Source organism: Microcebus murinus, chromosome 18, assembly GCF_040939455.1.
Source record: "Microcebus murinus isolate Inina chromosome 18, M.murinus_Inina_mat1.0, whole genome shotgun sequence".
In the NCBI taxonomy this organism is placed as follows: domain Eukaryota; kingdom Metazoa; phylum Chordata; class Mammalia; order Primates; family Cheirogaleidae; genus Microcebus; species Microcebus murinus.
In genome coordinates this window covers 40958472-40981888 of record NC_134121.1, presented here as the reverse complement: position 1 = coordinate 40981888, position 23417 = coordinate 40958472, and the positions used below count along the sequence as shown (strand labels likewise).

The window sequence follows — 23417 nt, the reverse complement described above, 5'->3', positions numbered from 1 at the left end:
CCTCTCATTTTGCTCCAGCTCCTGTAAGATTCTTCCCTGCAAGTGGTTGCCCCAAGCAGGGTCTCTCCTACTCACCCCTCTCTTTATTTCCTCTCAGTGGCTTCTGGGAAGGCGAGACCCCTCCCTGAGTATGGGGAGGGAGACAGCGTGCCTTGGTGTGGAGGATTTTGCTTGAAGTGGGGAGCCAGATCTCTCCTGGGCCCTTCCTACCCTCTGCCCTGCTCTCAGGGGGGCTTCTGGTGCTGGGAAGTTCCCAGGGAGAAGGCCCAGAAGGCTGAGCAGTACTGTGTGCTATGAGATGCAGGCAGTGGTGCCAGACAGGAGTATTTGAAGACAGCCGCCTCCTCCCATGGGCTGGACCTATTTTATCTGCATTCGTTCATTGTCACATATTTGTTGAGGGCCTGCTTATATACCAGGTACTGTGTTGGGCACAGCAGGAGGAACAGACAACCAGGAAAAGGGTGAGGAGGTAAAAGGTGCTGGAAGTTGGAAGGGGAGTGGCTGGGAGTGTCCTCCCTTAGAGAATAGGGGAGGAGCCCTTTGCTCTCAGCCACCGAAGGCTGTCCCTTGGGTTAAAACCCTGGAAAGAGACAGAGACAGAGGATGGAAGGTTTCCCCAGAGGCCTCCTTCGGCCATGGTTTCCCCCTTCAAGGACAGGGTTGCCAGAGACTATGTGTCATTCCTGGTGGAGCTGACATGAAAGAGGATCATTCTTCCCACTTTCTGGAGGACAGAGGATGGAGGGGGAGGATTCACTCACGTGCTCTAGAGATCAAAGCCCAATGTCCCAGAATTTTGATCTCAGTGTCATTCATACATCCAAGTGACCTAAGCACAAACATAGCTCTTCTGCTATCTTTACCCTTTAATGGGGCTCAGCTGGCCTTTCCTATGGCACTGATGCCATCTAGTCCCCTCCCTTGGCCATTGCTAGTGACCTGACCCTTGTAGGTGACGGCCCCATAGATGTACACAACCTTGGGACCCTGGAGCAGGCCCATGTTGAGGCCATTGGCAGTGTGGCTATGGCCTGTCTCCCTCCCAAGAGCAAGAGATGGGTCCCAGTCGTCTGTACAAGGTACCCTGAAGCCAGCATGTTGACATTGGTGACAGGGTAGGGGACAGGGCATCTTCTGAGTCTTTTGAATCAAGAGATCACTTCCCTGACACATGATGTCTAGGATTTCATAGGCATGGGACAGTGACAAGGTGGCCAGAGGCATCCTGACCTGGCTAGCAGGGGAAGAAGGGATGGATTTTCTCTTTGTATGTGCGTGGCTCTGAGGCCACGTGTGTGTGTTGTGTCTTTCTGTGGCTGGCGTGTGTGTGTCTCGGTGCAAGTGGGGTGGGGATCGTGTCTCTGTGTTTCTGGGACTCTGTGGGGTGCCTGTGAGAGTGCGTGCAAACAGTCCGGGGCCGAGGGGAGGGGTACACCTTCATATGCAAGTGGGGGTGGTCTACCTGGGGTGTCTCTGTCACCCAGTTGCTGTTTGCTCCTGGGGCTGGTTGTGGCTGAGGAGAGCTTCTGTCTCAGCGCTTGTGGTCCTCAGTAGGTGTGTTTTTGCTGTGCTGATTGTTTGTGGAGATGTCCTTATCTAAGGATGTGTCTGAGAGTCCAAGGTGGCTCTGTGCGTGAGCTGGCGTGTGGCAAGGGGCTGTGGGTGGCCCATGCGTGTGCCGCCTGTGCCTGGCGTAAGGACAGTGGTGGGTGAGGGACTCGAAGCCTCCCCTGCAGATGTCCATCACTGCCGGGTCTGCAGACATGGCTCTCATCATAAACCTCCCGTGCCCTCTGCCTGCCACCCACGTGTCCACTCCCTCTGTCACACCTCGCCTTCCCAAGCCGCAGGCAGCTGTGGCTTGGCCTGTTACTTCAGCCCCTTACCTCCCCTCCCCTCGGCACCTGTGGGCACCCTGGCACTCATGGGTGTGGCTTCTGTCCATAGATTATCCCAGGCATTGGCTGGGGCACAGACTTTGCTGTCTGTTTCTCCTGTCTGGCATGTGACTATTTTTTGTATTTTGGAGCCAATGCTGGGGGGATTGTGGCTCAGGTGGGGGGGCCTTTGCAAATTACACTCTTCATCTCAGCCCTAGCCCTGTGTCACCCCACCCCAGAGGTCTGCTTCAGGTAAAGCCTCCATCCCGCAGCGCCCCTCGACTCCTCCCTGCCAGGAAACCATTCAGGTGCCCAGGACACCCTGGCATGGTGTCCTTCCCCCATCAGGGACCCTTGATGTCCCTGTCCTCTACCAGTGGCTCTGAGGCTAGGGGAATCTTGTCTGCTTGTGCCAGGCACCCCAGGGCCAGGCCATCTGCTGCCTCTGTCTTCCTGCTGAGGCTGGCACCGGTCAGCAGGGTGTCCTCGGCTTTGCCAAGAACCAACCCGGCCTCAGGGCTGCTCCTGCCCTGTCCTAAGCCATCTGGAAGGGCCTTCTGGTCTCGAGGGAGGGTGGGGTGACTCTGGGTCACTGTGAGAAGGAATCTGAGGTTGCATGTCCTGGGGAAGTTAGGAGGGATGTGGAGAACCTCCTCTCTCATCCAGCCAGCCACAGGGCGTTGTCAGGTCCGCTGTCCCCCCCAGCTGCCTGTGCATCGCCCAGTACATGAGGCTACCAGCATCTGGAATCTAGGTCCGTCATGGACATGGCTCCCTGCCCTGGCCTTGGCTGCAGCCTCTCTCCTGTACTCCCTGCCCCATCAGCCCTCCTGGGGCCTAGTTCTGATCCCGTTCTGCCCCACTCAGCTCTTCCTGCTTGTCCACCCAGTTAAGTCTACATACTTTCTCTCACCATCTAAGGCCACTTGTCATCTGGCCTCAGTCCCTTCCCCCCATCCCTTGCAGTCTAACCTGCCACCTTCCCAGGCTGCCCCCGAGCCAACACGGACTATGCAGTATTCCGTCAACCCGCTCTTCACTCGCCTGCGCCTGGCACTTGCCACGCCGTCCTCTCTGTCAGCGTGCCTTTCTGCTCAGTCTCCAGCTGCTCATTTTTCAAGACCCAACCCAAATGCCACCTCTTCCAGGAAATTTTTCCTGGCCTGCCATAACCACAGGTCATTTCTCTGACCCTACAGTTCAGTGTTATCTCTGCCCCTCTTTTGACTGTGTCTCATGGGTTCCCTGTGTCATGGTCACAGTCCTCTGTGCCTTTTCCTACCTGTAGCTCTCTGAGGGCCCTTACTGTAGCTAGGAGGCGTGGCTGGTGAAGATCTGGAGTGGTCCTCCCCCAGCAGCAAGGGGTCCTTGCCGTGGCCAGCAAGCCTGCAGCCTGCTGAGGGCCATCCTGGCTACACTACGGTGTTCCAGGTCCTAGCAGAGAACGGGATGTAGCAGGCATGACTTGCTTCCTGCTCCTGGGAGGGTAGAGGGCCCATGTCTCAGGGCTCAGTGCCAGGCTCCAGGGGTCTCTAACCGCCCCCCTCCTCTACCCTCTCAGCCCTCTCATAACCATCTCTTCTCTTATTTCCATCAGCAGCCAAACTACTGGAGTTTCAAGGTCAGTGTGTGATGCTTCTGCTTCCATGACAACTGCATGTGCTCTCCCTCCCCTGCGCCTGCCCCTCCCTTGCACATGCTTTGCACCGGGGTGCGCGTCTGCACGGGCACCTCCTGGTGTGGGCGGTGGGCCTTGGGGCTGCAGGCTGTGACTGCTGCTTTGGGAGAGTCTGGGTTTGCCTGCCAGGCATGTGGATCCAGAGTGGGAATGCGGGCTGGAGATGCTCAGTCCCCAGGCTTCCGCAGCCCACAGGGGTGTGTTGGAATGGGAAGGGCTGCCTGGCATTTCCCCAGCCTGGAGAGACTGCGGGCTCTGTGTTAGGGACCTGGACCCCGTGATCTTATTGAGGGCCCTGCTCTCTTAACTCAGATTTCACCTCCCAGGGAGGCCCTGTGACTACTAGGGGTCTCTCATCCCCTTCTCCCCATGATGGGGGAGCTGCTCAGTGCTGGGCAAGAGATTTGCAGCCCTCACCCCCAAACCTGTTTAAGTGCAGGCCTAAGTTTAGGGATGGGTGGCTGCTGCCTCCTCTGGCAAGTCTGGACTTTCATGAGCGGGTGAGTTGTCTGCCCCCTGCAAGGGCATCCTGCGGACCCCTGGGGAGCACCCTCAGGCCCCTCTTCCATCTTCCCTGGCACCCAGGCCCGGAGCTGAGTGAACCAACTGCTGCCATCTTACTAGAGTCTCTGACCCTTCAAGTCCTAGGCATCATGACAAGGGCTGGGAGGCGTCCCTCCCAGACTCCCCACGTGTCTCACTTGCATGCCTTCTCCCCAGCACCGCCAAAATCCTGGAACCAGAGGACCCCAGAATCATAGAATGGCGGTGTCAAGCACAGCCGCTTTGGAGGAGGCAGGAGAGGGCAGTGGTTAAATGCATGGGTCTGAGAGCCAGGCTGCCTGGTACCGAATTCCAGTCTGCTGCTCACCAACTTGGTGACCTGGAGCAAGTTACATAATCTCAGCCTCAGTTTCTCCTCTGCAAAGTGGGACAACAATGCCTGTATCACAGAGTTGTTATAAAGATAGAAAAACTACAATAATGTACGTGTCTGGCTCCTGTCAAGCATTTACCTGGTAGCCAGCCTCCTTGGCTACCAGAATCATGGCTGCTGACTTGACTCTCAGATCTGGAAATCAGAATCTCCATGGGAACTTGTCAAAGATCTTGACCCCAAGGCCCCAACCCCAGAGATTCTGATTCAGTGAACATGGGGTCCTGGAAAGAGTGTTTTTAAAAGCTTCCAAGGGATTCTTCCCCAAGTCCATGGACAGCCTCTGGGACCCTCAGATCCTAGTCTGACCTCCCAATCCAGGTTCCCCTGTCTGACCTCTACTAGGAGTCATCACTGCTCCCTGGAACACCTCCAGGGACAGGTGCTTACTACCTCCCACGGCAGCCCCTTTCCTGTCTTTGCTTGAAAAGCTGTTCTGTTCTCTTGCCATCTCCCCCATGGTCGGAAGTCCTTCTGGATGTCTCACTCTCCTCTTCCCTGTTGTCTCAGCCCAGGGATGGAGGGAAGTGCTGACAGGTTCTCACTCTTCAAGAGGGTTTTCTACAAAGGCTGTGGCAATGGAAGGTGTGCTCCTCTAGACAGGAACTGGTGGAGCAGGGGATGTGGGCATCTCTTCCCCCAGGGCTCTTGCCTTCTTGGCAGTCAGCAACCCCCAGGATCCCTGCCCCGCCCCGGTCATTCTGGCCCCTATTCCATCTTCTCACTGGCACCTCATTGGTACCCCCTTGGCACTGTGGCCACCCCCTATTTCTCATCCTCGCCAGTTGCCTCTTTCTGCTTGAATTCTGTAGCCCCTCATCCACCAGCCTGGCAACCACTGACCTTTCAGTTGCCAGGCAACCCAGTGACCACCAGACCAGACCTGGTTCCCCACACTGCTGCAGAGCTCCCTGCCCTTCAGCTGGGGCTGGAGGTGAGAGCAAGGGACACAGGCTGGCACTGGTGGTCAGCCTAGGGCTGAGCCACAGCATCTAAAGTCTGGGCACAAACATCCCCTCCAAGTGGGCCCAGTTCCAATGCCACCTTCCTTCTCCCAAGACCCACGCCCACCCGCCGCTGGTCTAGGCATGGTGCTGGACACTGGAAGCCCTGTGATATCCCCAAATCTGACCCTCCATGTCCCCAAGCCCTCAAGGCCACCTTGGGGACAGCAGGGCACACTGCCCATCAGAGGAAGATGCTGTCTATTTTCAAGAGTGCTGATGCAATTGGAACGTTAAATTGAGTTAATACGAAGATGGAGATTAATTAGGGGTTGATTAGGATTTGGGGAAAGAGGGAGCTGAAGAGGAGAATAAATGATTCCTTTTAAGAGATATTTTATTCTCTTTTTTTAATTATAAAATAATATGTTCTGATTGTGCAAAATCCATACAATTTTGTAGAGAAATTTATAGAGGAAAAAAGAAAGCTGTGTCTCAACTCTGAGATAACCAATGTTAATGGTTTTTTAAGTGATTTGTTGTTAAAATAGACCATTTATTTTACAGAAAAATACAATTGGGCAGCATGATTTTTTCCTGATGATACATGTATATACATTACATATAATATATATATGCCTACATGGAATGATGTAGGTCTGATCCACTATCTTCTCCCTTAAATGAGTTTCTGTATAGCAACCAGGTTTGAGGGGAGGGATGAGGGTAGAATGGGAGGGGTTTTGGTTCTGAGTGACAACCCAGCCTGCAGCCAAAAGTAGGCTCTTAAAGTGCAATTGAAATCATCTTGTGACTCCTCTCCCCCAAAGGAGAGAGTGATCAGGCTGTCCTGCGACATCCTTCTTCCCCCCTCCCCCGCCCGATATCAGCCTCAGCTCTAGCTCCGTGGGACAGGCTGTGGCTGGGGCTCCTGGGGAGGCTGTTGGGGCTGGCTGGCTGTGGCAGCATGTGCCTTACAGGGAGGGGCTGAAACACCAGGCTTAGCATGTACATTGTGTGCACTGGGCAGGGAATCTGTTCGGAACTGGGGTCCAGTTGGCTTTGAGGGGTTACCTTAAACCAAAGACATTGATTTAGGCAAGGAGCCCCACCTCCCAAAGCTGGGGTCCTGGGGTCCTAGCTCTCTTTGCTTTCTCCACCAGCCCTGCTTCCCGCCCCCACCCCCACCCTCTGAACTCCATGAAGAATAAATTTGCCGCTCACAAACCCGCCACTTAATTAATGTCTGGAACTAATGCCCCAATTTGTTCAACGATTCTGCTGCTCACCTCGGTAACAAATTTGTGTTGTTGTTGTTCTTCGGAAGCTTAAAATAGCAGGTGCGCCCATGGCTTCAGCTCAGATGGTTCCTTGTGTGCTTTTCTGGCGTGCTTGAGTCCTTTTCCCACTCCTTACCTGCTGGGTGTCCAGGGAAGCCAAGGCCCCAGAGAGGCTGGGGAACTCTCTAGTAGCCACACAGCGAGTCTGGAATGTGTGTGGGTGTCTCTGGCTGGCGGAGTCTCCCCAGGGCCTGGATGGGGGGCAGTGCAGGCAAGGAGGGGCTCATGCCTGGTTCCTCTCGCCCTGCCCTGCCCTGCCCTGCCCTGCCCTGCCCTGCAGACCCGCAGCTCGCGCCACACTCAGGGAGCCCAGCCGGGGCTGGCAGACCAGGCAGCCAAGCTGTCCTACGCCTCAGCTGAGTCGCTGGAGACCATGTCGGAGGCTGAGCTGCCCCTGGGCTTCAGCAGGATGAACCGCTTCCGACAGAGCCTGCCTCTCTCCCGCTCTGCCAGCCAGACCAAGCTGCGCTCGCCAGGTACTGCGCGCCCATCCACCCTCCCTCCGGGCCGCAGGCTCCTCCCTCCGCTCTTCTCCCCTCCGCACTCATCCCCTACACCACCCGGTCTCTCCTCAGGCTCGGCTGCCCTTTCCAGCCCCATCTGCCCCGGCAACCCTCCACCCCTCACTCTCTCCCCGCCCCTCTCCCTCAGCACCCCCTGCCTAGCCTCTCTCTGCACGACGCCTCTCTCCCTGGGCAGAGCCCCCTCTCCCTTCATCCCTTACTTCTCCCCTCTCTTCCATCTCAAACTCTCTCCAATCTCTCTCTTACCAGCCTCTAACCTTCCTGACTCCCTCTCAGTTTCTGCCCCACCTGCTCCTGCCCCAATTCCATTTCCTTGTCCGAGCTCCACCTGCCTGGGGTCCAGTGGGTGCCTGGCCTTCCCGCCCGCAGCATGAGGGGTGCCTGGGTGCACCTGCACTCGGGGGCGGCCTCGGGCCTCAGACCCTGCCGCTGCGGGGCCGGCGCAGCTCCCCAAGACTCCCCTCGCTCTCCTGGCGGGCGGCGTGGCGGCAGCGGTGACAGCGAGCACGGCGTCTCCTTCGCAGGGGTGCTGTTCCTGCAGTTCGGGGAGGAGACTCGGCGCGTGCACATCACGCACGAGGTCAGCAGCCTGGACACGCTGCACGCACTCATCGCGCACATGTTCCCGCAGAAGCTCACCATGGGCATGCTGAAGTCGCCCAACACCGCCATCCTCATCAAAGACGAGGCTCGCAACGTCTTCTACGAACTGGAGGACGTCCGGTGGGCGGGGCCCCAGGGCCTGGGTGGACTTCCCCACGGGGCTGCTCGACCCTGCTGGCCTTCCCCAGCCCAGTCCTGACCCAATCTCAGCCTCCCGGAGCCCTACCGCCCCGCCCCCCTTCCTCGGTCCTCCCAGCCCCCTCCTGCCTAACTCATACGCCCCTGCTAGTTCCCTTTGGTTTGCGCTAACTTGAAAAAGGCCTGAGGCCGAGGAAGCGGACTGTGTGGAGCTGCTGGGTGTGTGCGTTGGTGGCGGGCAGCCTGAGGCACCAGATCCACTGAGAGAAGGACTTAGGAAGGGGCTGGGGTCCTGGTGCCTCTTGCCACCACCCCTCTTCTCTCTGCCTGGAGTAGCCTCGTCAGTGTGCACCGCTGGAAGATGGATGGTGACCCTCTCTTTCCCCCTAACCTCCCAGGGATATCCAGGACCGCAGTATTATCAAGATCTATAGGAAGGAGCCACTCTATGCTGCTTTCCCTGGCTCACACCTCACCAACGGGGACCTCCGGGTATGGCTGGGGATGCCCAGGGCATTGGGGAGGCTGGGTGGATGGGGTTCAGGCGAGCGGAATCTGGGCAGTCGTCGCTGGGAACAAAGGCCAGCTTTGTGGAAGGGACTTTCTAAGCCTCAGGGAGGAGATGCTGGCTCCTCGAGTAAGGGGCAGTGGTCCCCTTTGTGACCAGCCCTCTGGGGTTCCTGGGCTGTTTTCTGCGCAGAGAGAAATGGTGTACGCGTCGCGGGAGTCGTCGCCCACGCGGCGCCTCAACAACCTGTCGCCGGCACCGCACCTGGCTTCCAGCTCGCCGCCGCCGGGGCTACCGTCGGGGCTGCCGTCGGGGCTGCAGTCTGGCTCCCCGTCGCGCTCGCGCCTCTCGTACGCGGGCGGGCGCCCGCCCTCGTATGCCGGCAGCCCGGTGCACCACGCGGCCGAGCGGCTAGGAGGCGCCCCGGCCGCCCAGGGCGTCAGTCCCAGCCCCAGCGCCATCCTGGAGCGGCGCGACGTGAAGCCGGACGAGGACCTGGCGAGCAAGGCGGGCGGCATGGTGCTGGTGAAGGGCGAGGGCCTCTACGCCGACCCCTACGGGCTGCTGCACGAGGGCCGTCTGAGCCTGGCGGCGGCCGCGGGCGACCCGTTCGCCTACCCCGGGGCGGGCGGCCTCTACAAGCGCGGCTCGGTGCGCTCGCTCAGCACCTACTCGGCCGCCGCGCTGCAGTCCGACCTGGAGGACTCGCTGTACAAGGCGGCCAGCGGCGGCGGCCCGCTCTACGGCGACGGCTACGGCTTCCGCCTGCCGCCCTCGTCGCCGCAGAAGCTGGCCGACGTGGCGGCGCCCCCTGGAGCCCCCCCTCCGCCACACAGCCCCTACTCGGGGCCACCTAGCCGTGGCTCACCCGTGCGCCAGTCATTCCGCAAAGACTCCTCCTCTTCTGTCTTTGCCGAGAGCCCTGGAGGCAAGACCCGCAGCGTGGGCAGCGCCTCTACGGCCGGAGCACCCCCTCCCGAGCTCTTCCCCGGGCCTGGGGAGCGCTCGCTCGTTGGGTTCGGGCCGCCAGTGCCAGCCAAGGACACGGAGACCAGGTGAGGGACACTCGCCAGACCTCAGCGCTGGGGGGTGGGGAAAGGGGGCAGGACAGAGCCCTTGGCAGGTGTGCGTCTTGGACTCAGAGTAGTATTGGATGTGGCAGGGAGGGAACTGGGAAGACCCACCTGCCATTTTCCTGCTGTCTGCAACACCTGAAGGGGTGGGGGAGAGGTCTCAAGATGAGGACCCTGGAGACTGGGGTTTGCATCCGTTTTCTGAGCTTGTTTCTCCAACTGTGAAGTTGAGGGGCTGAACCAGTCCTTTTAGTGCCTTTCCAGCAGGGACACAGAATTTGCAGCCATGAGAGCTGTCCAGCACAGGGCCAGCTGAAGTCCACTAGGGAGGAGGGTGCCGGTGAGAAATAGGGACGGCAAGAGCAGCACGTCTGGTTGCCTAGCTTCCGGAATAGGGAGCCCTTGCCAGCATGCAGTCCTCTCCTAAGGGTGCAGGGCTGGAGGAGGTAACCTCTGCCCTTGGGCAGCACTGCTGAGAGGTGCGGAGAGCCCATTCGCCTTCACATAGCAGGCACTGCCCTGGGTACTGTTGATACCAGGTTGGGCAAAACTAGTTTCTACCCTGGTCTAGTGGGGAGACATAGTAAAAAATGCTTGCACTTCCCCTGGGTGGTATAGGGTTCCTCAGGGCTACTGAAGCTTTCAAGCCAGAAGAAAGGCACAGCAGCAGGCAGGGGAAGCATGTGCCAGGGCATGGAGAGGTCAGGGTGGGCCTTAGGGAGGCAGTGGTGAGAGATGAGGGGGGTGCTATGGGCTTGATCCTTAGGCTTTGGGGCCCTTTGAATTGTCTGTGTGCTGGTCACCCAGTAGGGAATGGTGTTTGTTCTGGTGATCAATCTTAGCAATGGGGGGCTGGGCAGGGGACTGGGTAAGAGGGACCCTATGCTCAAAGGAGAGACTGCTCAGAGCTCCCTTACTCCCTAGGGAGCGCATGGAGGCGATGGAGAAGCAGATTGCCAGCCTCACAGGCCTGGTACAGAGTGCTCTACTGCGAGGCTCAGAGCCTGAGACCCCCAGGTGAGGCCCCTCTCCCAACACCACTGCCAGGGGCTGGGGTTGGGGCAGGAAAAAGCAGGGATGGGCATCAGGAGCCCTGGGCTGAGCTCTGCCAATGTCTCACTGGGTGACCCTGGGTGAGTCCCTTCCCTGCTTGGGGACTCCATCCTGAGATCAGAGAGCTGGAGAAGATTACAGCTAAGATCCTACCCAGCTTTGACAGTCTGGGGCTGGCCTGGCCCCACTGATGGCTCTCTTTCCCCCCCTGTGCCACAGTGAGAAGATTGAAGGCTCCAATGGAGCAGCCACCCCCTCAGCACGTGAGTGACCCTCCCCCCACAGGTCCTTGTCCTCTCAGAGCCTCAGTTTCCTAATCTGTAAGTGGGGTTTAAACAATAACTACATTGGGTTTTCAATGGATAAATAAGGAGTCACCTTAGCCGGAGATGTGTTTTCCCTGGCACTTTGATCCCCACAGTTAGGACTGATCACCACTTGGGACAGGGAGTCAGAGCCATGTGCCTCTCAGGCAACCGTGTCGGGTCAGGGAGTGAGTGAGACCTTGTCCAGCGCCTCCCAGGCTCACAATTTGTTCCCTTTCTCCCATCCTCGTGGTCCTTTTCTGCAGCCGGAGGCTCAGGCAGCCGGAGCAGCGGGGCCACCCCAGTGTCCGGCCCTCCCCCGCCCTCGGCCAGCAGCACCCCTGCAGGGCAGCCCACTGCCGTCAGCCGCCTGCAGATGCAGCTGCACCTGCGCGGCCTGCAGAACAGCGCCAGTGACCTGCGCGGCCAGCTGCAGCAGTTGCGCAAGCTCCAGGTACAGCCCCTCCCCAGCTCCCCCACCCCAACCCACTTACTTGCCAAAACCCCTTCCCACAAATCGCGCCTCATCCCCTCCTCCTTCGTCCACCCCCCACAGAGCCGTCCCTCACTGTTTACTGGCCCCTCTCAGAATCCTTTCTCCTCCTCCTCTTCCTCAAGCCCTCCTCCCACGCTCCATCGCTGAACCTCGCTCCCTCGCCAAGCCCCGGCTCCTCACCCATATCCCCCTTACTGAGCCCTCCCTCCCCAAGTTTCCACTGCCCTCCTGGAGCCCCAGTCCACCCACTGAGACCCCTCCCCCTCTCAGTATCCCTCGGGATACTGAGGGGAGTTACAGTACCTCTCTGCCAAGCATCCCTTTTCCCCATTCGGGCGGGCAAGAGCCCTTCCCCCAAGTCCCCTCAGCTCCCCCTTCCTGAGCCGGGACAGCCTCCCTCCCCCCGCCCGACAGATGGTCCCACCTGTCAGGAGACTGGCATCAATGTGCCCTCTCCTCGAGCGGGCCCAGGGCCCATCAGGTGAGGATAATGAACAGAGACAGGCTGGGGATGGGGCAGAGAATTGCCATCTGGGCAACCAGTAAGATCTCGCCCACCCCCGCCATTTGCGTTAGATCCATCGTTAAGCTAGTCTTCCTGTCCCAGCCACAGAAACTCTACCAAACCCCAGCGCCTGAGTCTTTCATTCCAGTCCCGTCCCCGTTCAGGGCTGCTCAAGCCACAGCCAAGCAGCCATCCTGTAATCAGGGCCCTACATGGGCCCACCCGTCCCTCAAATATTCCCATTCCCTTCTCCCTCCTGCCTCTGTATTTCCCTGGAACTTAACCTTGTCTTCCGACCCCGACAATCCCACCCCTTCGCTGCTGCTCGTGGCCACAGCTATGCAGCCGCACCTTCTGCACCGCCATCCTGCCTCAGTTCCCCAGAACTGAGCTCTCGGTCCCTGCCCCCCGCCATCCCACCCCGTCGCTGCGGCTCGGGGTGAGCCTAGCAGCCGCTTCTTCTGCGGAGCCCCGCCCCGCCTTGGGCTGTGCACTAGCCGCCTTCTGCCGGCCCTTGCCCTGCTGCGCGCTCCACTCCCTCCCACCCGGGCCCATCCGCCCCTCGCGCGTCCCGCAGCTGCAGAACCAGGAGTCGGTGCGCGCGCTGCTGAAGCGCACGGAGGCGGAGCTGAGCATGCGCGTGTCAGAGGCGGCGCGGCGGCAGGAGGACCCGCTGCAGCGGCAGCGCACCCTGGTGGAGGAGGAGCGGCTGCGCTACCTCAACGACGAGGAGCTCATCACCCAGCAGCTCAAGTGAGGCGGGGCCCGCTGCGGAGGGAGCGCGCGGGGTGCGGCCGCGGTGACCTCCAACCTGGTTTCACTGGGAGGCGCACCTGCCTTCCTTCTGAGTCATAGGAGACGCTGGTCTGTTCTGAAGCCCGATTTCATTCTTCTCTGGCCTGATTTCTCTGTGACCCACAGACCTTTGACCGGCTGGCATAAGTCCTGATTTCTGTTTCTCTGGCTTGACGCCTGCTTTTGCTCTGGTCTTGCTCGGTAATGGTCCACAGTCTGCCTTCCTGTGGCTGAAGCTTCACTCTCATGTGGCCACCTGCGCGGCTCCCTTCCGCCCTGTCTGCTTTTTTGCTGGCCTGTGACCTGTGTAAACCGACCCTCAGGTAGAGCATTCGGTTGGAGCGTCAGGTGTTGCCAACCATGCAGCTTGGTGGTTACCAGCCACCATTGGGAATCTAATTCCCTGAGCTCCGAGACAGGTTTCGCCAAGGAAACCCCTCTTTCTTCTTAGTGCAGCTGAAACGGGGCTCTAGTGTAACAGAGAACACCCGGCCTCCAAATGCTTAGACACGGAGGGGTTAACAGAAGACAGTCTTCTGATCCAAATTTAGCAAATGGCTGTCTGGCCATGATTCCATTGTCTGGCACCTTTGAAAGGAGAAGCTGCCTTTCACTGGCCATTCAGGGACTGAGCACCCCCACCTCACTGCTTTCCCTTGTCAGTTACTGCTCCTTCCTGCGCGCCCACTTCATCATGGCACAGGGCACTAGGGGACCTGGGGTCCAGCTCCAGCACTGAGGGGCTGTGTGATCAGGGCAGTACCTGCCCCCTCTCTGTGCCCCAACATCCTCATTTGTGCTCAATACTAAGATTTTTGTGGTTCTTTTCAGAAAGGGGTAGGGTTATACTGACTAGCAGCTCAGGGACCCGGGAGAGGCTGCCCAGCTTCCTCACTAAGTCATAAATGAACCTCTTGCCAGAGGCTCCTTGAGAAGGGTCACTGCCCCTCAGCCTGGGTCGCACTCAGCCTGATGGTGCATGCAGGGCACAAGGCAAAGATCCCCATGACACCATGTGGCTGAAATGAAGTAAAGGGCCACCCCGTGTGGAAATAAGCAGCAGCAGCTACCCTGTCACTCTAGGTGTGATAGCTTAGTGACAACTCCAGCCAGATCTACAAGCAGACTGGCAGCCGCTATCCTTCTCACCCAGGGCATTCCATTTACCTGACTTTCCTGTCCTGTCCTTGTTCCTTTCCATTCAGCCCAGAGGAGCTGGGTTGGAATTTTCAAAAGGAACTTTACTGAGACATTAAAGAAAAATTAAAGGAAATATAAAAGCACAAAGGCAGATGAGATAAAAGAATGAATTTCTGCTACCATCATTTTAAGTGTCTGATCCTTGGTTCCTGGGGGCCTAGCACCCCCCTACCCTCCACGCCTGTTATAAAACCCATTATTCAGACTGCTCACTTGAGAGAGCTGGGGACCTGCACTACTGCTTCTGGAATGTGGCTGCTGCCTCTTTGGGGCGGGGCGGGAGCTGGGCTGCCTACTGGCCCCGGTGTGGCTCTGGCCTGGCCATGAAGCGCCCCCCAGCTCCCGTAGGCACCCCAAGTATTAACCCTGCAGGCCCTGCTGAGCCCCAATCTGGCTACAGCCCACACATGCTTACTCTTTTTGCGCTTTGCTGTGCCCCTTCCTCTTTCCTGGCATCCTGCTGGAGGTTAAGGCTGGTTCTGAGTTTCACTTTTCTTAGCTCACTCACCTGCTCATCCAGCCCAACACTTGAGCTTTATTTGGACATGGCCCAAAAGGGCAGCCTCTGCTGAAGGAGACCTTTGGAGTCCTTGAATCAACCTTTGCCGAACCCAGCACCAGCTTTATAGGCATGCAACCTGTGCAGTCACACAGGGCCCATGCTCCGAAGGGCCCCATGCTTGGTTTAATGCTCTGCTTCACTGTCTTGAAATTCTTACTAATTTTTGAACTAGGGGCACCATTTCCATTTTGCATGGGACCTTGCAAATTATTTAGCTGGTTCTGTCCTGACCCTCCCCTCTTGACTCCTCCAGGACTAAACTGGGTCTGAAAAGCACAGCCACTCTCTGATCCAGTGACTAGACCAACTGGTCTGGGACTCATCTGCAGAGCCTGCCCGAGTTAGGGGCCCCCAAACTTTAACAGATTGGATGGTTAGAAAATCAAGGCACTGACTGAGCTTAGTGGTGGTCTGGTTCCTTCTGCCTAAAGGTTGCAATGCTGCCTCCTCCTGAAGGCTTCTTCGAGTCCTTTAAATGAGGCCTCTTCCCCCTTGAAGTGATGTTGGGGAGTGACACTTTTACAAAACCAGCACAGCCTGGGCCAGTCTGGTGTCACACTTACAAGCAGGGGAGAGTTGTTCTTTCCTATGTGGTGGAGCAAAGGCTGGAATAGGACAGTGGGGGAGTGCGTGAGAGTGATGTTAGTCCAGTGTGGAAGGGAGATGCAGCAGAACCAGTGGCAGAAGTCAGATGTGAGCAGATCCTGCTTTGCCACAAAATAGTTGTGTGACCTTGGAGTTGTTAATCTCTCTGCCTCTTTTATTCCTTTTTTTATGCCAAAGTCTTAGTTAGGGTAGCTAATTCATTAGTTAAGCTTAAATGCTATAATAAATAAGCTCCCCAATTGTATAATGATTCAAAAATAATAGACATATCTTTCTTCTTTCACATCAAACAGTATTGGGTAGGTTAACAGGTTGGCTCTCCTCCATGCAGTCATTTAGGGATCTAGGCTGGTGGAGGTCTGCCATCTTTATCATGTGCTTTCCATGATCACACAGCGAGTTTCCAACCCACCAGAAGAAGAAACAAGCATGGAGGAGCTTATGTAGGAACGTTTAATGGGCCAGGTCTGGAAGTGGCATGTACCCTTTCCACTTGTATTCCATTGGGTAGACCGCAGTCGAATGGCCGTTTATACAAGGGAGGCTGGGAAATGCAGTCTCATGTCTGAGTCCCTGTTTGTCCTTGTGTAAATGGGAGTTAATAACTGTTCCCACCTCCAGGATTTTGAGGATTAATTAAGGTAATGAAACCGAAGGGCTGAGTGTAGCACCTGGCATGCAGTAAGTGCTTAATACAAGATAGCTGTTTAACTGGTAGTGCTGAGTCACAGAGATTTTGCCCTTGACTCCAACCTCGTCTGTCTTTTCCTCCGCTAGTTGGATGAAGATGTACAAGGCATGCTGATAAGATTTACTGATGACACAGAGCTTTAAGGGGGAGCAAATCTGTTGGATGGTAGAACTGAGATTCAGAAGTTGTTCGCACCTGGACTGAGCTGAACTCCAACAGATGGGATTTGACAGGAATGGATGTAACATCCCGCATGTGGGTCAGGGATGTCAGTGACTCAGGCCCAGAACTGAGATGGCCTACCTGGGCAGCAGCTCCTTCTTTCACTTGTTCATTCCCTGCACAATTACTTACCAGACATCTACTCTGCGCCAGGCATCGTGCCAGGTGCTGGGAATCGGTGATGGATCTGGAAGACGCGGCCCTTGCCTGCCTGGCGCTAGTGGTCCAGAAGGCTGCAGAGCACAGCAAATGGGAGCTTCAGGGATTTGGGAAGCAGGAAGCAGACCACCAACTCTAAGTGGAGGGGCTGGGGAGAGCTTCCTGACAACAAGTGGAAATTAGCCTGTGGGTTGTGTGTGTGTGTGTGTGTGTGTGTGTGTGTGTGTGTGTGTAGGGATGGGTGGAATAGTCTAGGCAGAGAAAGCAGCATTATAAAGGGTGAGAGAGGGCCACATGCAGGGACCTCAGGGAAGTTCTAACCGGCTCTAAATAGTAGCAAGCCAGGCGGGGCAGGGTGGGCAGCTCCATGGAGAGCAAGCTCCAGGGACGAACCTTAGCCGCCTGCTTTGCCATCTGCATTAGCTTATTTCATCCTCCTAATGTCCCTGTGAGTGAGGAGCTCTTACCATCCCCAGTTTTTGGATGAGGAAGTTGAGGCCCAGAGATATTGAGGCAAGGTAACTTGCCTGAGATCGCTCGCTGAGAAGGGCAGAGCTGGGATTGGAGCTTGGATCTATCTGACTCTAGAGCCAGGTTTTCAACTATGACCCTCCTGCCCTTCCCAGCTGCACTGAAGACTTTGGATTTTAGCCTCAGGCTGATGGGATCCATTTAGGGTTCGATGGAAAGGGTGGTGACTCTGGTGTACATTTTAGAAAGTTGTGGGGTCTTAAATGACACAAGCTCAGCAGAAATCAATGAAAATCAAAAGCAGCTTTGGCCTCAAGGAAAGAGGCTGAGTGGCTGGATCATTTGAGAAAAGGCAGGTGGACACGATAGTGTCCCTTCAGACAGGAGACCCCTCGGGGGCAGGTGTCACTGCCTCCCGTTCTCCGAAAGGCTGCCAAGTTCTTTGCTGCTTCCTTGGCAGAATGAGAACTGGGGGCTGCAAGTCATGGGAGGGATGTTTGGGCTGATGTTGCAGAAGAGTAGAGTTTCCCGGGGCGCTCAGGGTACCTCTCAGCGAGCTCTTCTGAGGTCTCCTCCCCTCTGAGGCTCGGCGTTGCTGATTTCACTTGGGCACGTGGCCTATAGCTGGCTTTTAATTTTGATCTAACCGGTGGCCTGATTTCTTTCCAGCTGCCCAATTTCAGGGGGCTGGGCTGGGGCCAGAGGGGCTGAGAGGGTCTCTCTGTGGCTGCAGTGACCTGGAGAAATCGGTGGAGAAGATCCAGAGGGACATGTCCCACAACCACCGGCTGGTGCCCGGCCCCGAGCTGGAGGAGAAGGCGCTGGTGCTGAAGCAGCTTGGGGAGACGCTGACGGAGCTCAAGGGTGCGTCTGGGGTCAGCCAGTGTGGCACAAGGTCCAGGGCGGGGGTCCTTGCAGCGCTCCTGCCGTTACCTCTGTCCTCCCCATCCTCAGTGGTACCTCTGGCCCCAGCTCACTCCTTCCTGTCCCCCAGCTCACTTCCCAGGCCTGCAGAGCAAGATGCGGGTGGTGCTGCGTGTGGAGGTGGAGGCGGTGAAGTTCCTGAAGGAGGAGCCCCAGCGCCTGGATGGGCTCCTCAAGCGCTGCCGCGGGGTCACCGACACGCTGGCCCAGATCCGAAGGTCATTCTGTCCCTGACCTCTGATTTCCCGTGGGGTCACAGACCCGGCCCAGATCCATAGGTCAGCTTGACCCCTTATCCCGACTCCCCCAGACATTGGTCACCTCTGACCTGTGACTTCGGCTTTCCCTTATGCTGGGGGCAGTCGCCCCTCCCCAGGCCCTCCCACCTCCCCTGCAAGATCCCAGAGGCCTTGTCGAACCCACCTCCCTCAGGCCAGCCTCCCGTCCGAGGGGGCCGCCACCCTGCGGGCCTCACAGCTGCTCCTCACTCTCCCAACCGCAGGCAAGTGGACGAGGGTGTGTGGCCACCCCCCAACAACCTTCTGAATCAGTCCCCCAAGAAGGTGACGGCCGAGACTGACTTCAACAAGAGCTTGGACTTTGAAATGCCACCTCCCAGCCCCCCGCTGAACCTCCATGAGCTGAGTGGGCCGACCGAGGGAGCCTCTCTTACCCCCAAGGGGGGCAACCCCACCAAAGGCCTGGACACTCCTGGCAAGAGAAGCACAGACAAGGCCGTGTCTGTTGAGGTGCTGGGGCCTGGGATTGGGGGTAGGGGCCGGGTTCACACGTTCTCACCACCCTAGGGTGGGAAGCGCCAAACGTGTAGGTCCTTCCTGTAGGAGGAGGAGGGTCAGTTCCCTAATGGAAGTCTAAGAAGCATAAGAAGGGTGACATTAGTCCTGCCAGACAGCAAGCAGATTCTAAAGCTGTAATAATCAAAGCAGTGTGGTGGTGGCATAGGAACGGACTGTGATCAGTGAGACAGAACAGGATGTCCAGAAACAGGTCTCAGCCTGTCAAGAAGGTGGTACCTAATGAAGTGGCATTCCTGACCTGTGGAGACAATGTGTGACACCCGCGGAGAAGGCGGAGGGTGCTGGGGGAGTGGGGGCAGGATCACATGTGAGGCTTCCTTTTCTGTTCCTTGCATGGGGCTGGCGGGAAGAAGTGAGGCCCCAGAGGTCCCTGAGCAGGGCAACTGCCTGAGTCCTGACTCCCGGCCCCCTCTCCAGGCTGCGGAGCGAGACTGGGAGGAGAAGAGGGCAGCCCTGACCCAGTACAGCGCCAAGGACATCAACCGGCTGCTGGAGGAGACGCAGGCGGAGCTGCTCAAGGCCATCCCTGACCTGGACTGTGCGAGCAAAGCCCACCCGGGCCCAGCCCCCACCCCAGACCACAAGCCCCCCAAAGTCCCTCACAGCCAGAAGGCGGCTCCCCGAACGGAGCCCAGCGGGAGGAGGGGCTCAGGTACAGGGGTGGCAGGGGCTGGTGAAGAGCCCAGAGCAGGGGAGCCCCAACCCCAGGCACTGTCAGCATGATGGGGGTCGGGGGGACAGGGGAGTGGGAATCATTGTGGTCAGGCTGCCAGAGAGGGTGGCTCTAGGACATCAGCCACCTGCTAAGGGGAAGCCGAGAAGGACAGGGTGAGCTGGACCCCACCCAAGGCTTTTCCCACTACCCTGAGAGCTGCTGAGAGGACCATGCATGGGGATGAGCAGGTCCAGTCAGAGCCATCAGCCTGGATGTCTTGACTAAGCATGTGCCACCAACCAGGCTGTGCTGGGGACGCACTGGAACACTGATAATGGCACTCACACCGTTCCCAGGCTCCCCAGCCTGTGAGCTCATGGAGAGGCAGAAATCCGGGCCAGAAGTGGCAGTCATCATTTATTCATTAATTCATTCCTGCAATACCTATTTGTTAAGTACCTACTGTGTGCTAGGTGCTGGGGATAGAGAGATAAAGACATGCTTGCATTTTTTTTTTTTTTTTTTTGAGACAGAGTCTCACTTTGTTGCCCAGGCTAGAGTGAGTGCCGTGGCGTCAGCCTGGCTCACAGCAACCTCAATCTCCTGGGCTCAGGCGATCCTTCTGCCTCAGCCTCCCGAGTAGCTGGGACTACAGGCATGTGCCACCATTCCCGGCTAATTTTTTTGTATATATATTAGTTGGCCAATTAATTTCTTTCTATATTTATAGTAGAGACGGGGTCTTGCTCTTGCTCAGGTTGGTTTCGAACTCCTGAACTCAAACGATCCGCCCGCCTCGGCCTCCCAGAGAGCTAGGATTACAGGCGTGAGCCACCGCGCCCGGCCTCATTTTTTTTTTTTTTGAGACAGAGTCTCACTATGTTGCCCGGGCTAGAGTGCCGTGGCATCAGATTAGCTCACAGCAACCTCAAACTCCTGGGCTCAAGTGATCCTCCTGCCTCAGCCTTCCAAGTAGCTGGGACTACAGGCATGTGCCACCATGCCTGGCTAATTTTTTCTATATATTTTTAGTTGGCCAATTAATTTCTTTCTATTTTTAGTAGAGACGGCGTCTCGCTCTTGCTCAGGCTGGTTTGGATCTCCTGACCTTGAGTGATCCTCCCGCCTCAGCCTCCCAGAGTGCTAGGATTATAGGCGTGAGCCACCACGCCCAGCCTGGACATGCTTGCTTTTAAGGAGCTCAAAATTTAGTAAGGGATGGCTCAGCAAGGTGGCTCACACCTGTAATCCTAGTACTTTGTGGGGCTAATGCAGAAAGATTGCCCGAACCCAGAAATGTGAGGTTGCAGTGAGCTATGATGACACCACTGTACTCTAGCCTGGGAGACAGAGCAAGAAATGTCTCAAAAAAAAAAAAAATTTAGTGAGGGAAATAATACTAACGTTGCTGTTTATCATGCACTTACTATTCAATAAGAACTGTTCCAAATGTCTTCTATGTATTAATCCTTATAATTACACAACAACCAGCAGGCAGATATGGTAATTATTCCCATTTTACAGATGAGGACACCAAGGCTCAGCATGGTTAAGTGATCTGTCCCAAGCCATACCTAGCCTGTAAAGCAGGGGTAGAATGCAGGTGCTAAATGCAGCAGCAAAGCCGAGCCCTGGTGCTGTGCAGTCCTAGAGGAGGCCCTGCGAGGGCAGGAGGGCTTCACGGAGGGAGAGACTTTCCACTGGAGCCTTGGAAATGAGAAGGCCCTTTCCTGGCCAGTGGGAGAGGCCGTTCCAGGGAGAGGGACCAGGCAGGTGCAGAGGGTGCTGGGCTAAGGAGCTTGGACAGGGTTTGGGGTGATGGGGAGCTGCTGGAGGATCAAGGTGGGGAGTGTCACAGTTAGAGTGACCGCTCAGCAGGTTGCCCTAGAAACAGGGCTGGAGGAGGAACTGGGGTTAAGGGAGAGCCGGGTGGGCGGGGCAGGGTTCAATGTGGAAAAGCAGCAGAGCTGGGCCCAGGGCTGAGGGGCAAAGGACTAACGGGATTAGAGCAGGGTCTCCAGCTCAGCATGTGGGGGAGTCACCGGGGCCCCTTAAACTGCGGACTCTGGTTTAGCAGCAGGGGGGTGGGGCCTGAGCTGCGTTTTAGACAAGCTGCTTTGGCCCAGGGGCCACCCTTAGTAGCCAGGGGTCAGAGTGCTCTAAGGGGCGGTGGGACAGAGCCGAGTGCAGGGGAGGTGGGAGGGGGGCTCTGTCCTCACCCCTGAGCTTCCCTCTCTCCTCCTCCTGGTCCTCCCGGGAGTCAGATGTAGTGCGCTAGACCCCCAGGTCCCCTGACCCCCAGCCCCTTGGCCGTCTGCAGATGAGCTGACAGTGCCCCGATACCGCACGGAGAAGCCCTCCAAGTCGCCCCCGCCGCCCCCTCCCCGCCGAAGCTTCCCCTCCTCCCACGGCCTGACCACCACGCGCACGGGAGAGGTGGTGGTCACCAGCAAGAAAGACTCCGCCTTCATCAAGGTACTGCTCCTGCCTTGGGCAGGGGACCGGGGGTCGAGTTGGGGTAAAGCCCTAAGTGATCTCTGGAGACCCTCTGGGCTGGGAGAGGGACCCCTTTCTCACGAAGAGGAAGGAAAGAGGGCTTGGCCAGTGGTGACTGTCCTTCTAGCGTGGCATCCTGGGTGTGTGTGTTTGCCCTAAGTCCACCCCAGGCCCCTACATGGGACAGTAGCCTGACAGATGAGAAGCTGCGCTGGGTGAGAGATGGGGCCCACGGGGTGAGCTGGGGCTGGGGGTGGGGGCAGAGCCTGGTCTTGACAGGGGTCCCGGGCCTTGCAGAAGGCCGAGTCCGAGGAGCTGGAGGTGCAGAAGCCCCAGGTGAAGCTGCGCCGGGCCGTGTCCGAGGTGGCCCGCCCGGCCTCCACCCCGCCCATCATGGCCTCTGCCGTCAAGGACGAGGACGATGAGGATCGCATCATCGCAGAACTGGAGGTGGGTCAGGGCGTGCCTGGCCCCCTAGGCCTCAGCCGGGCCCCCTCCCCTGCCATGCTGCCCGCAGGCGAGGTGGCCGGATTGGGCCGCTGGATGGATGCTGGGTCCCCACACCGAGTGCTGGCTGTGCAGGACCCCCACCTTCTTGTCTCCATTTCTTCTCCACTGTAAAATGGGGGGGGTCTAAAGTCTCTCCTTGCAGGTTTGAGTTTTTTTCTTGTAGTCTCTGAGACCCCCTAAGTGCCCCAAGACTCCCTATAGTCTCAAAGCCCCATACCTGAATATTCTGAGATCACTGAGTGCTGAGATCCCATCGCTGAGTGTGCTGAGAACAGCTAGAGCTTGAGACCCCCACACCTGAGTGTTCTGAGACCCCCATGCCCAAGTGCCTTGACTCCCCCGGTGCTGGAAGTCACCATGCTCAGTGTCCACCCCAGCCCTGGTGCCTGGAGCCCTGGATTGCTAGGGTCTCTGTGGGAGGAGACCATTTGGGACAGGCTGGGCCAGTGGCCGTGGTAAAGGGACAGGGGTGAGGCGGGGGGCTCAATGCCATCCAGGCCACCCTCCCCTTGGGTGCCTGCACCCCCTTCCTTCCTGGTGCCCCTCCTCCAAACCTGCCCCAACCTTCTGCTCCTCAGGTGTTTGAGAGAAGCTCAGTGTCTTCCCTTCCCCCCACGCCCCGCTGCCAGCAGATCCCCACCTTGCTGTCCCCCCAGGACCTGGGGCCCCCCAGGGGCTCAGCCCCGGGCCCCACACGGAAGGTAACGGGGCTGCCCACCTCTCACGGCTCTCTCTCTGCCTGTGCCTCCACCCTCCACCGCTTCCTCTCCTCACCTCTCACGCTGACCCGCTGAAACGCCAGTCACGGTCTTGTCCTGCCACTGCCACAGCGTCACACACCCGCGACTCACCACCCTCCTGGATAGGCGCATAACCCCTCCTCCCTCCGCCTCCCAGGCGGGACTTCCCCGGGACTCCAGCACCCCAGGTGTCTGTGACCCTTGAGGCTTCGTCCCGTCCCCGCAGGCTTGAGTCCAAGTCTGGCGCACGTGGCCTGCTGTTCTGGTCCAGTTTGTGGCCTGAGTCCAGGTCTGGCCCGAAGCCTGGGTGCTGTCTTGGGCCAAGATTGGAGGCTGGATCTTGCTCACAGACGACTTTGGGTCCAGCTCAGAATCTGACCTTGTCTTGAGCACTTGCCTGGACCCCACCTCTGTCCGTGCTGCTCTGCCACCTGTGCCGGTGACAGGCTCTGCTTCTCCCTCAATCCGTGCCTTGCACTGGGGGCCTGGACACCCAGGAAAGGCTCCTCTGCAGCCTCCGCCCTGTCTCGGCCCCCTGGTCAGGGGACTTGGAGTGGAAGAAACCCATGCCCTTCCTTGGC

General features: G+C 57.8%; 1 protein-coding gene across 10 annotated transcripts in view; it reads left to right on the top strand.

The window, feature by feature from the left end:
• Window positions 1–23417, top strand: part of LOC105872139 (SRC kinase signaling inhibitor 1) — a 68119-nt gene that overhangs the window by 30657 nt on the left and 14045 nt on the right. For 5 of the 10 annotated variants that reach the window (XM_075994530.1, XM_075994529.1, XM_075994531.1 and 2 more), the window contains 16 exons: window positions 3481–3504; window positions 7063–7258; window positions 7831–8029; window positions 8446–8539; window positions 8748–9610; window positions 10553–10645; window positions 10901–10944; window positions 11253–11440; window positions 12565–12740; window positions 17427–17557; window positions 17688–17835; window positions 18120–18366; window positions 18853–19087; window positions 21411–21565; window positions 21884–22036; window positions 22675–22797. In XM_075994530.1, coding sequence (XP_075850645.1) covers window positions 3481–3504; window positions 7063–7258; window positions 7831–8029; window positions 8446–8539; window positions 8748–9610; window positions 10553–10645; window positions 10901–10944; window positions 11253–11440; window positions 12565–12740; window positions 17427–17557; window positions 17688–17835; window positions 18120–18366; window positions 18853–19087; window positions 21411–21565; window positions 21884–22036; window positions 22675–22797 — 3069 coding nt within the window. The remainder of the gene's footprint in view (window positions 1–3480; window positions 3505–7062; window positions 7259–7830; window positions 8030–8445; window positions 8540–8747; window positions 9611–10552; window positions 10646–10900; window positions 10945–11252; window positions 11441–12564; window positions 12741–17426; window positions 17558–17687; window positions 17836–18119; window positions 18367–18852; window positions 19088–21410; window positions 21566–21883; window positions 22037–22674; window positions 22798–23417) is intronic. The other 5 variants (XM_075994532.1, XM_075994528.1, XM_012765955.3 and 2 more) reach the window with 3 other exon arrangements.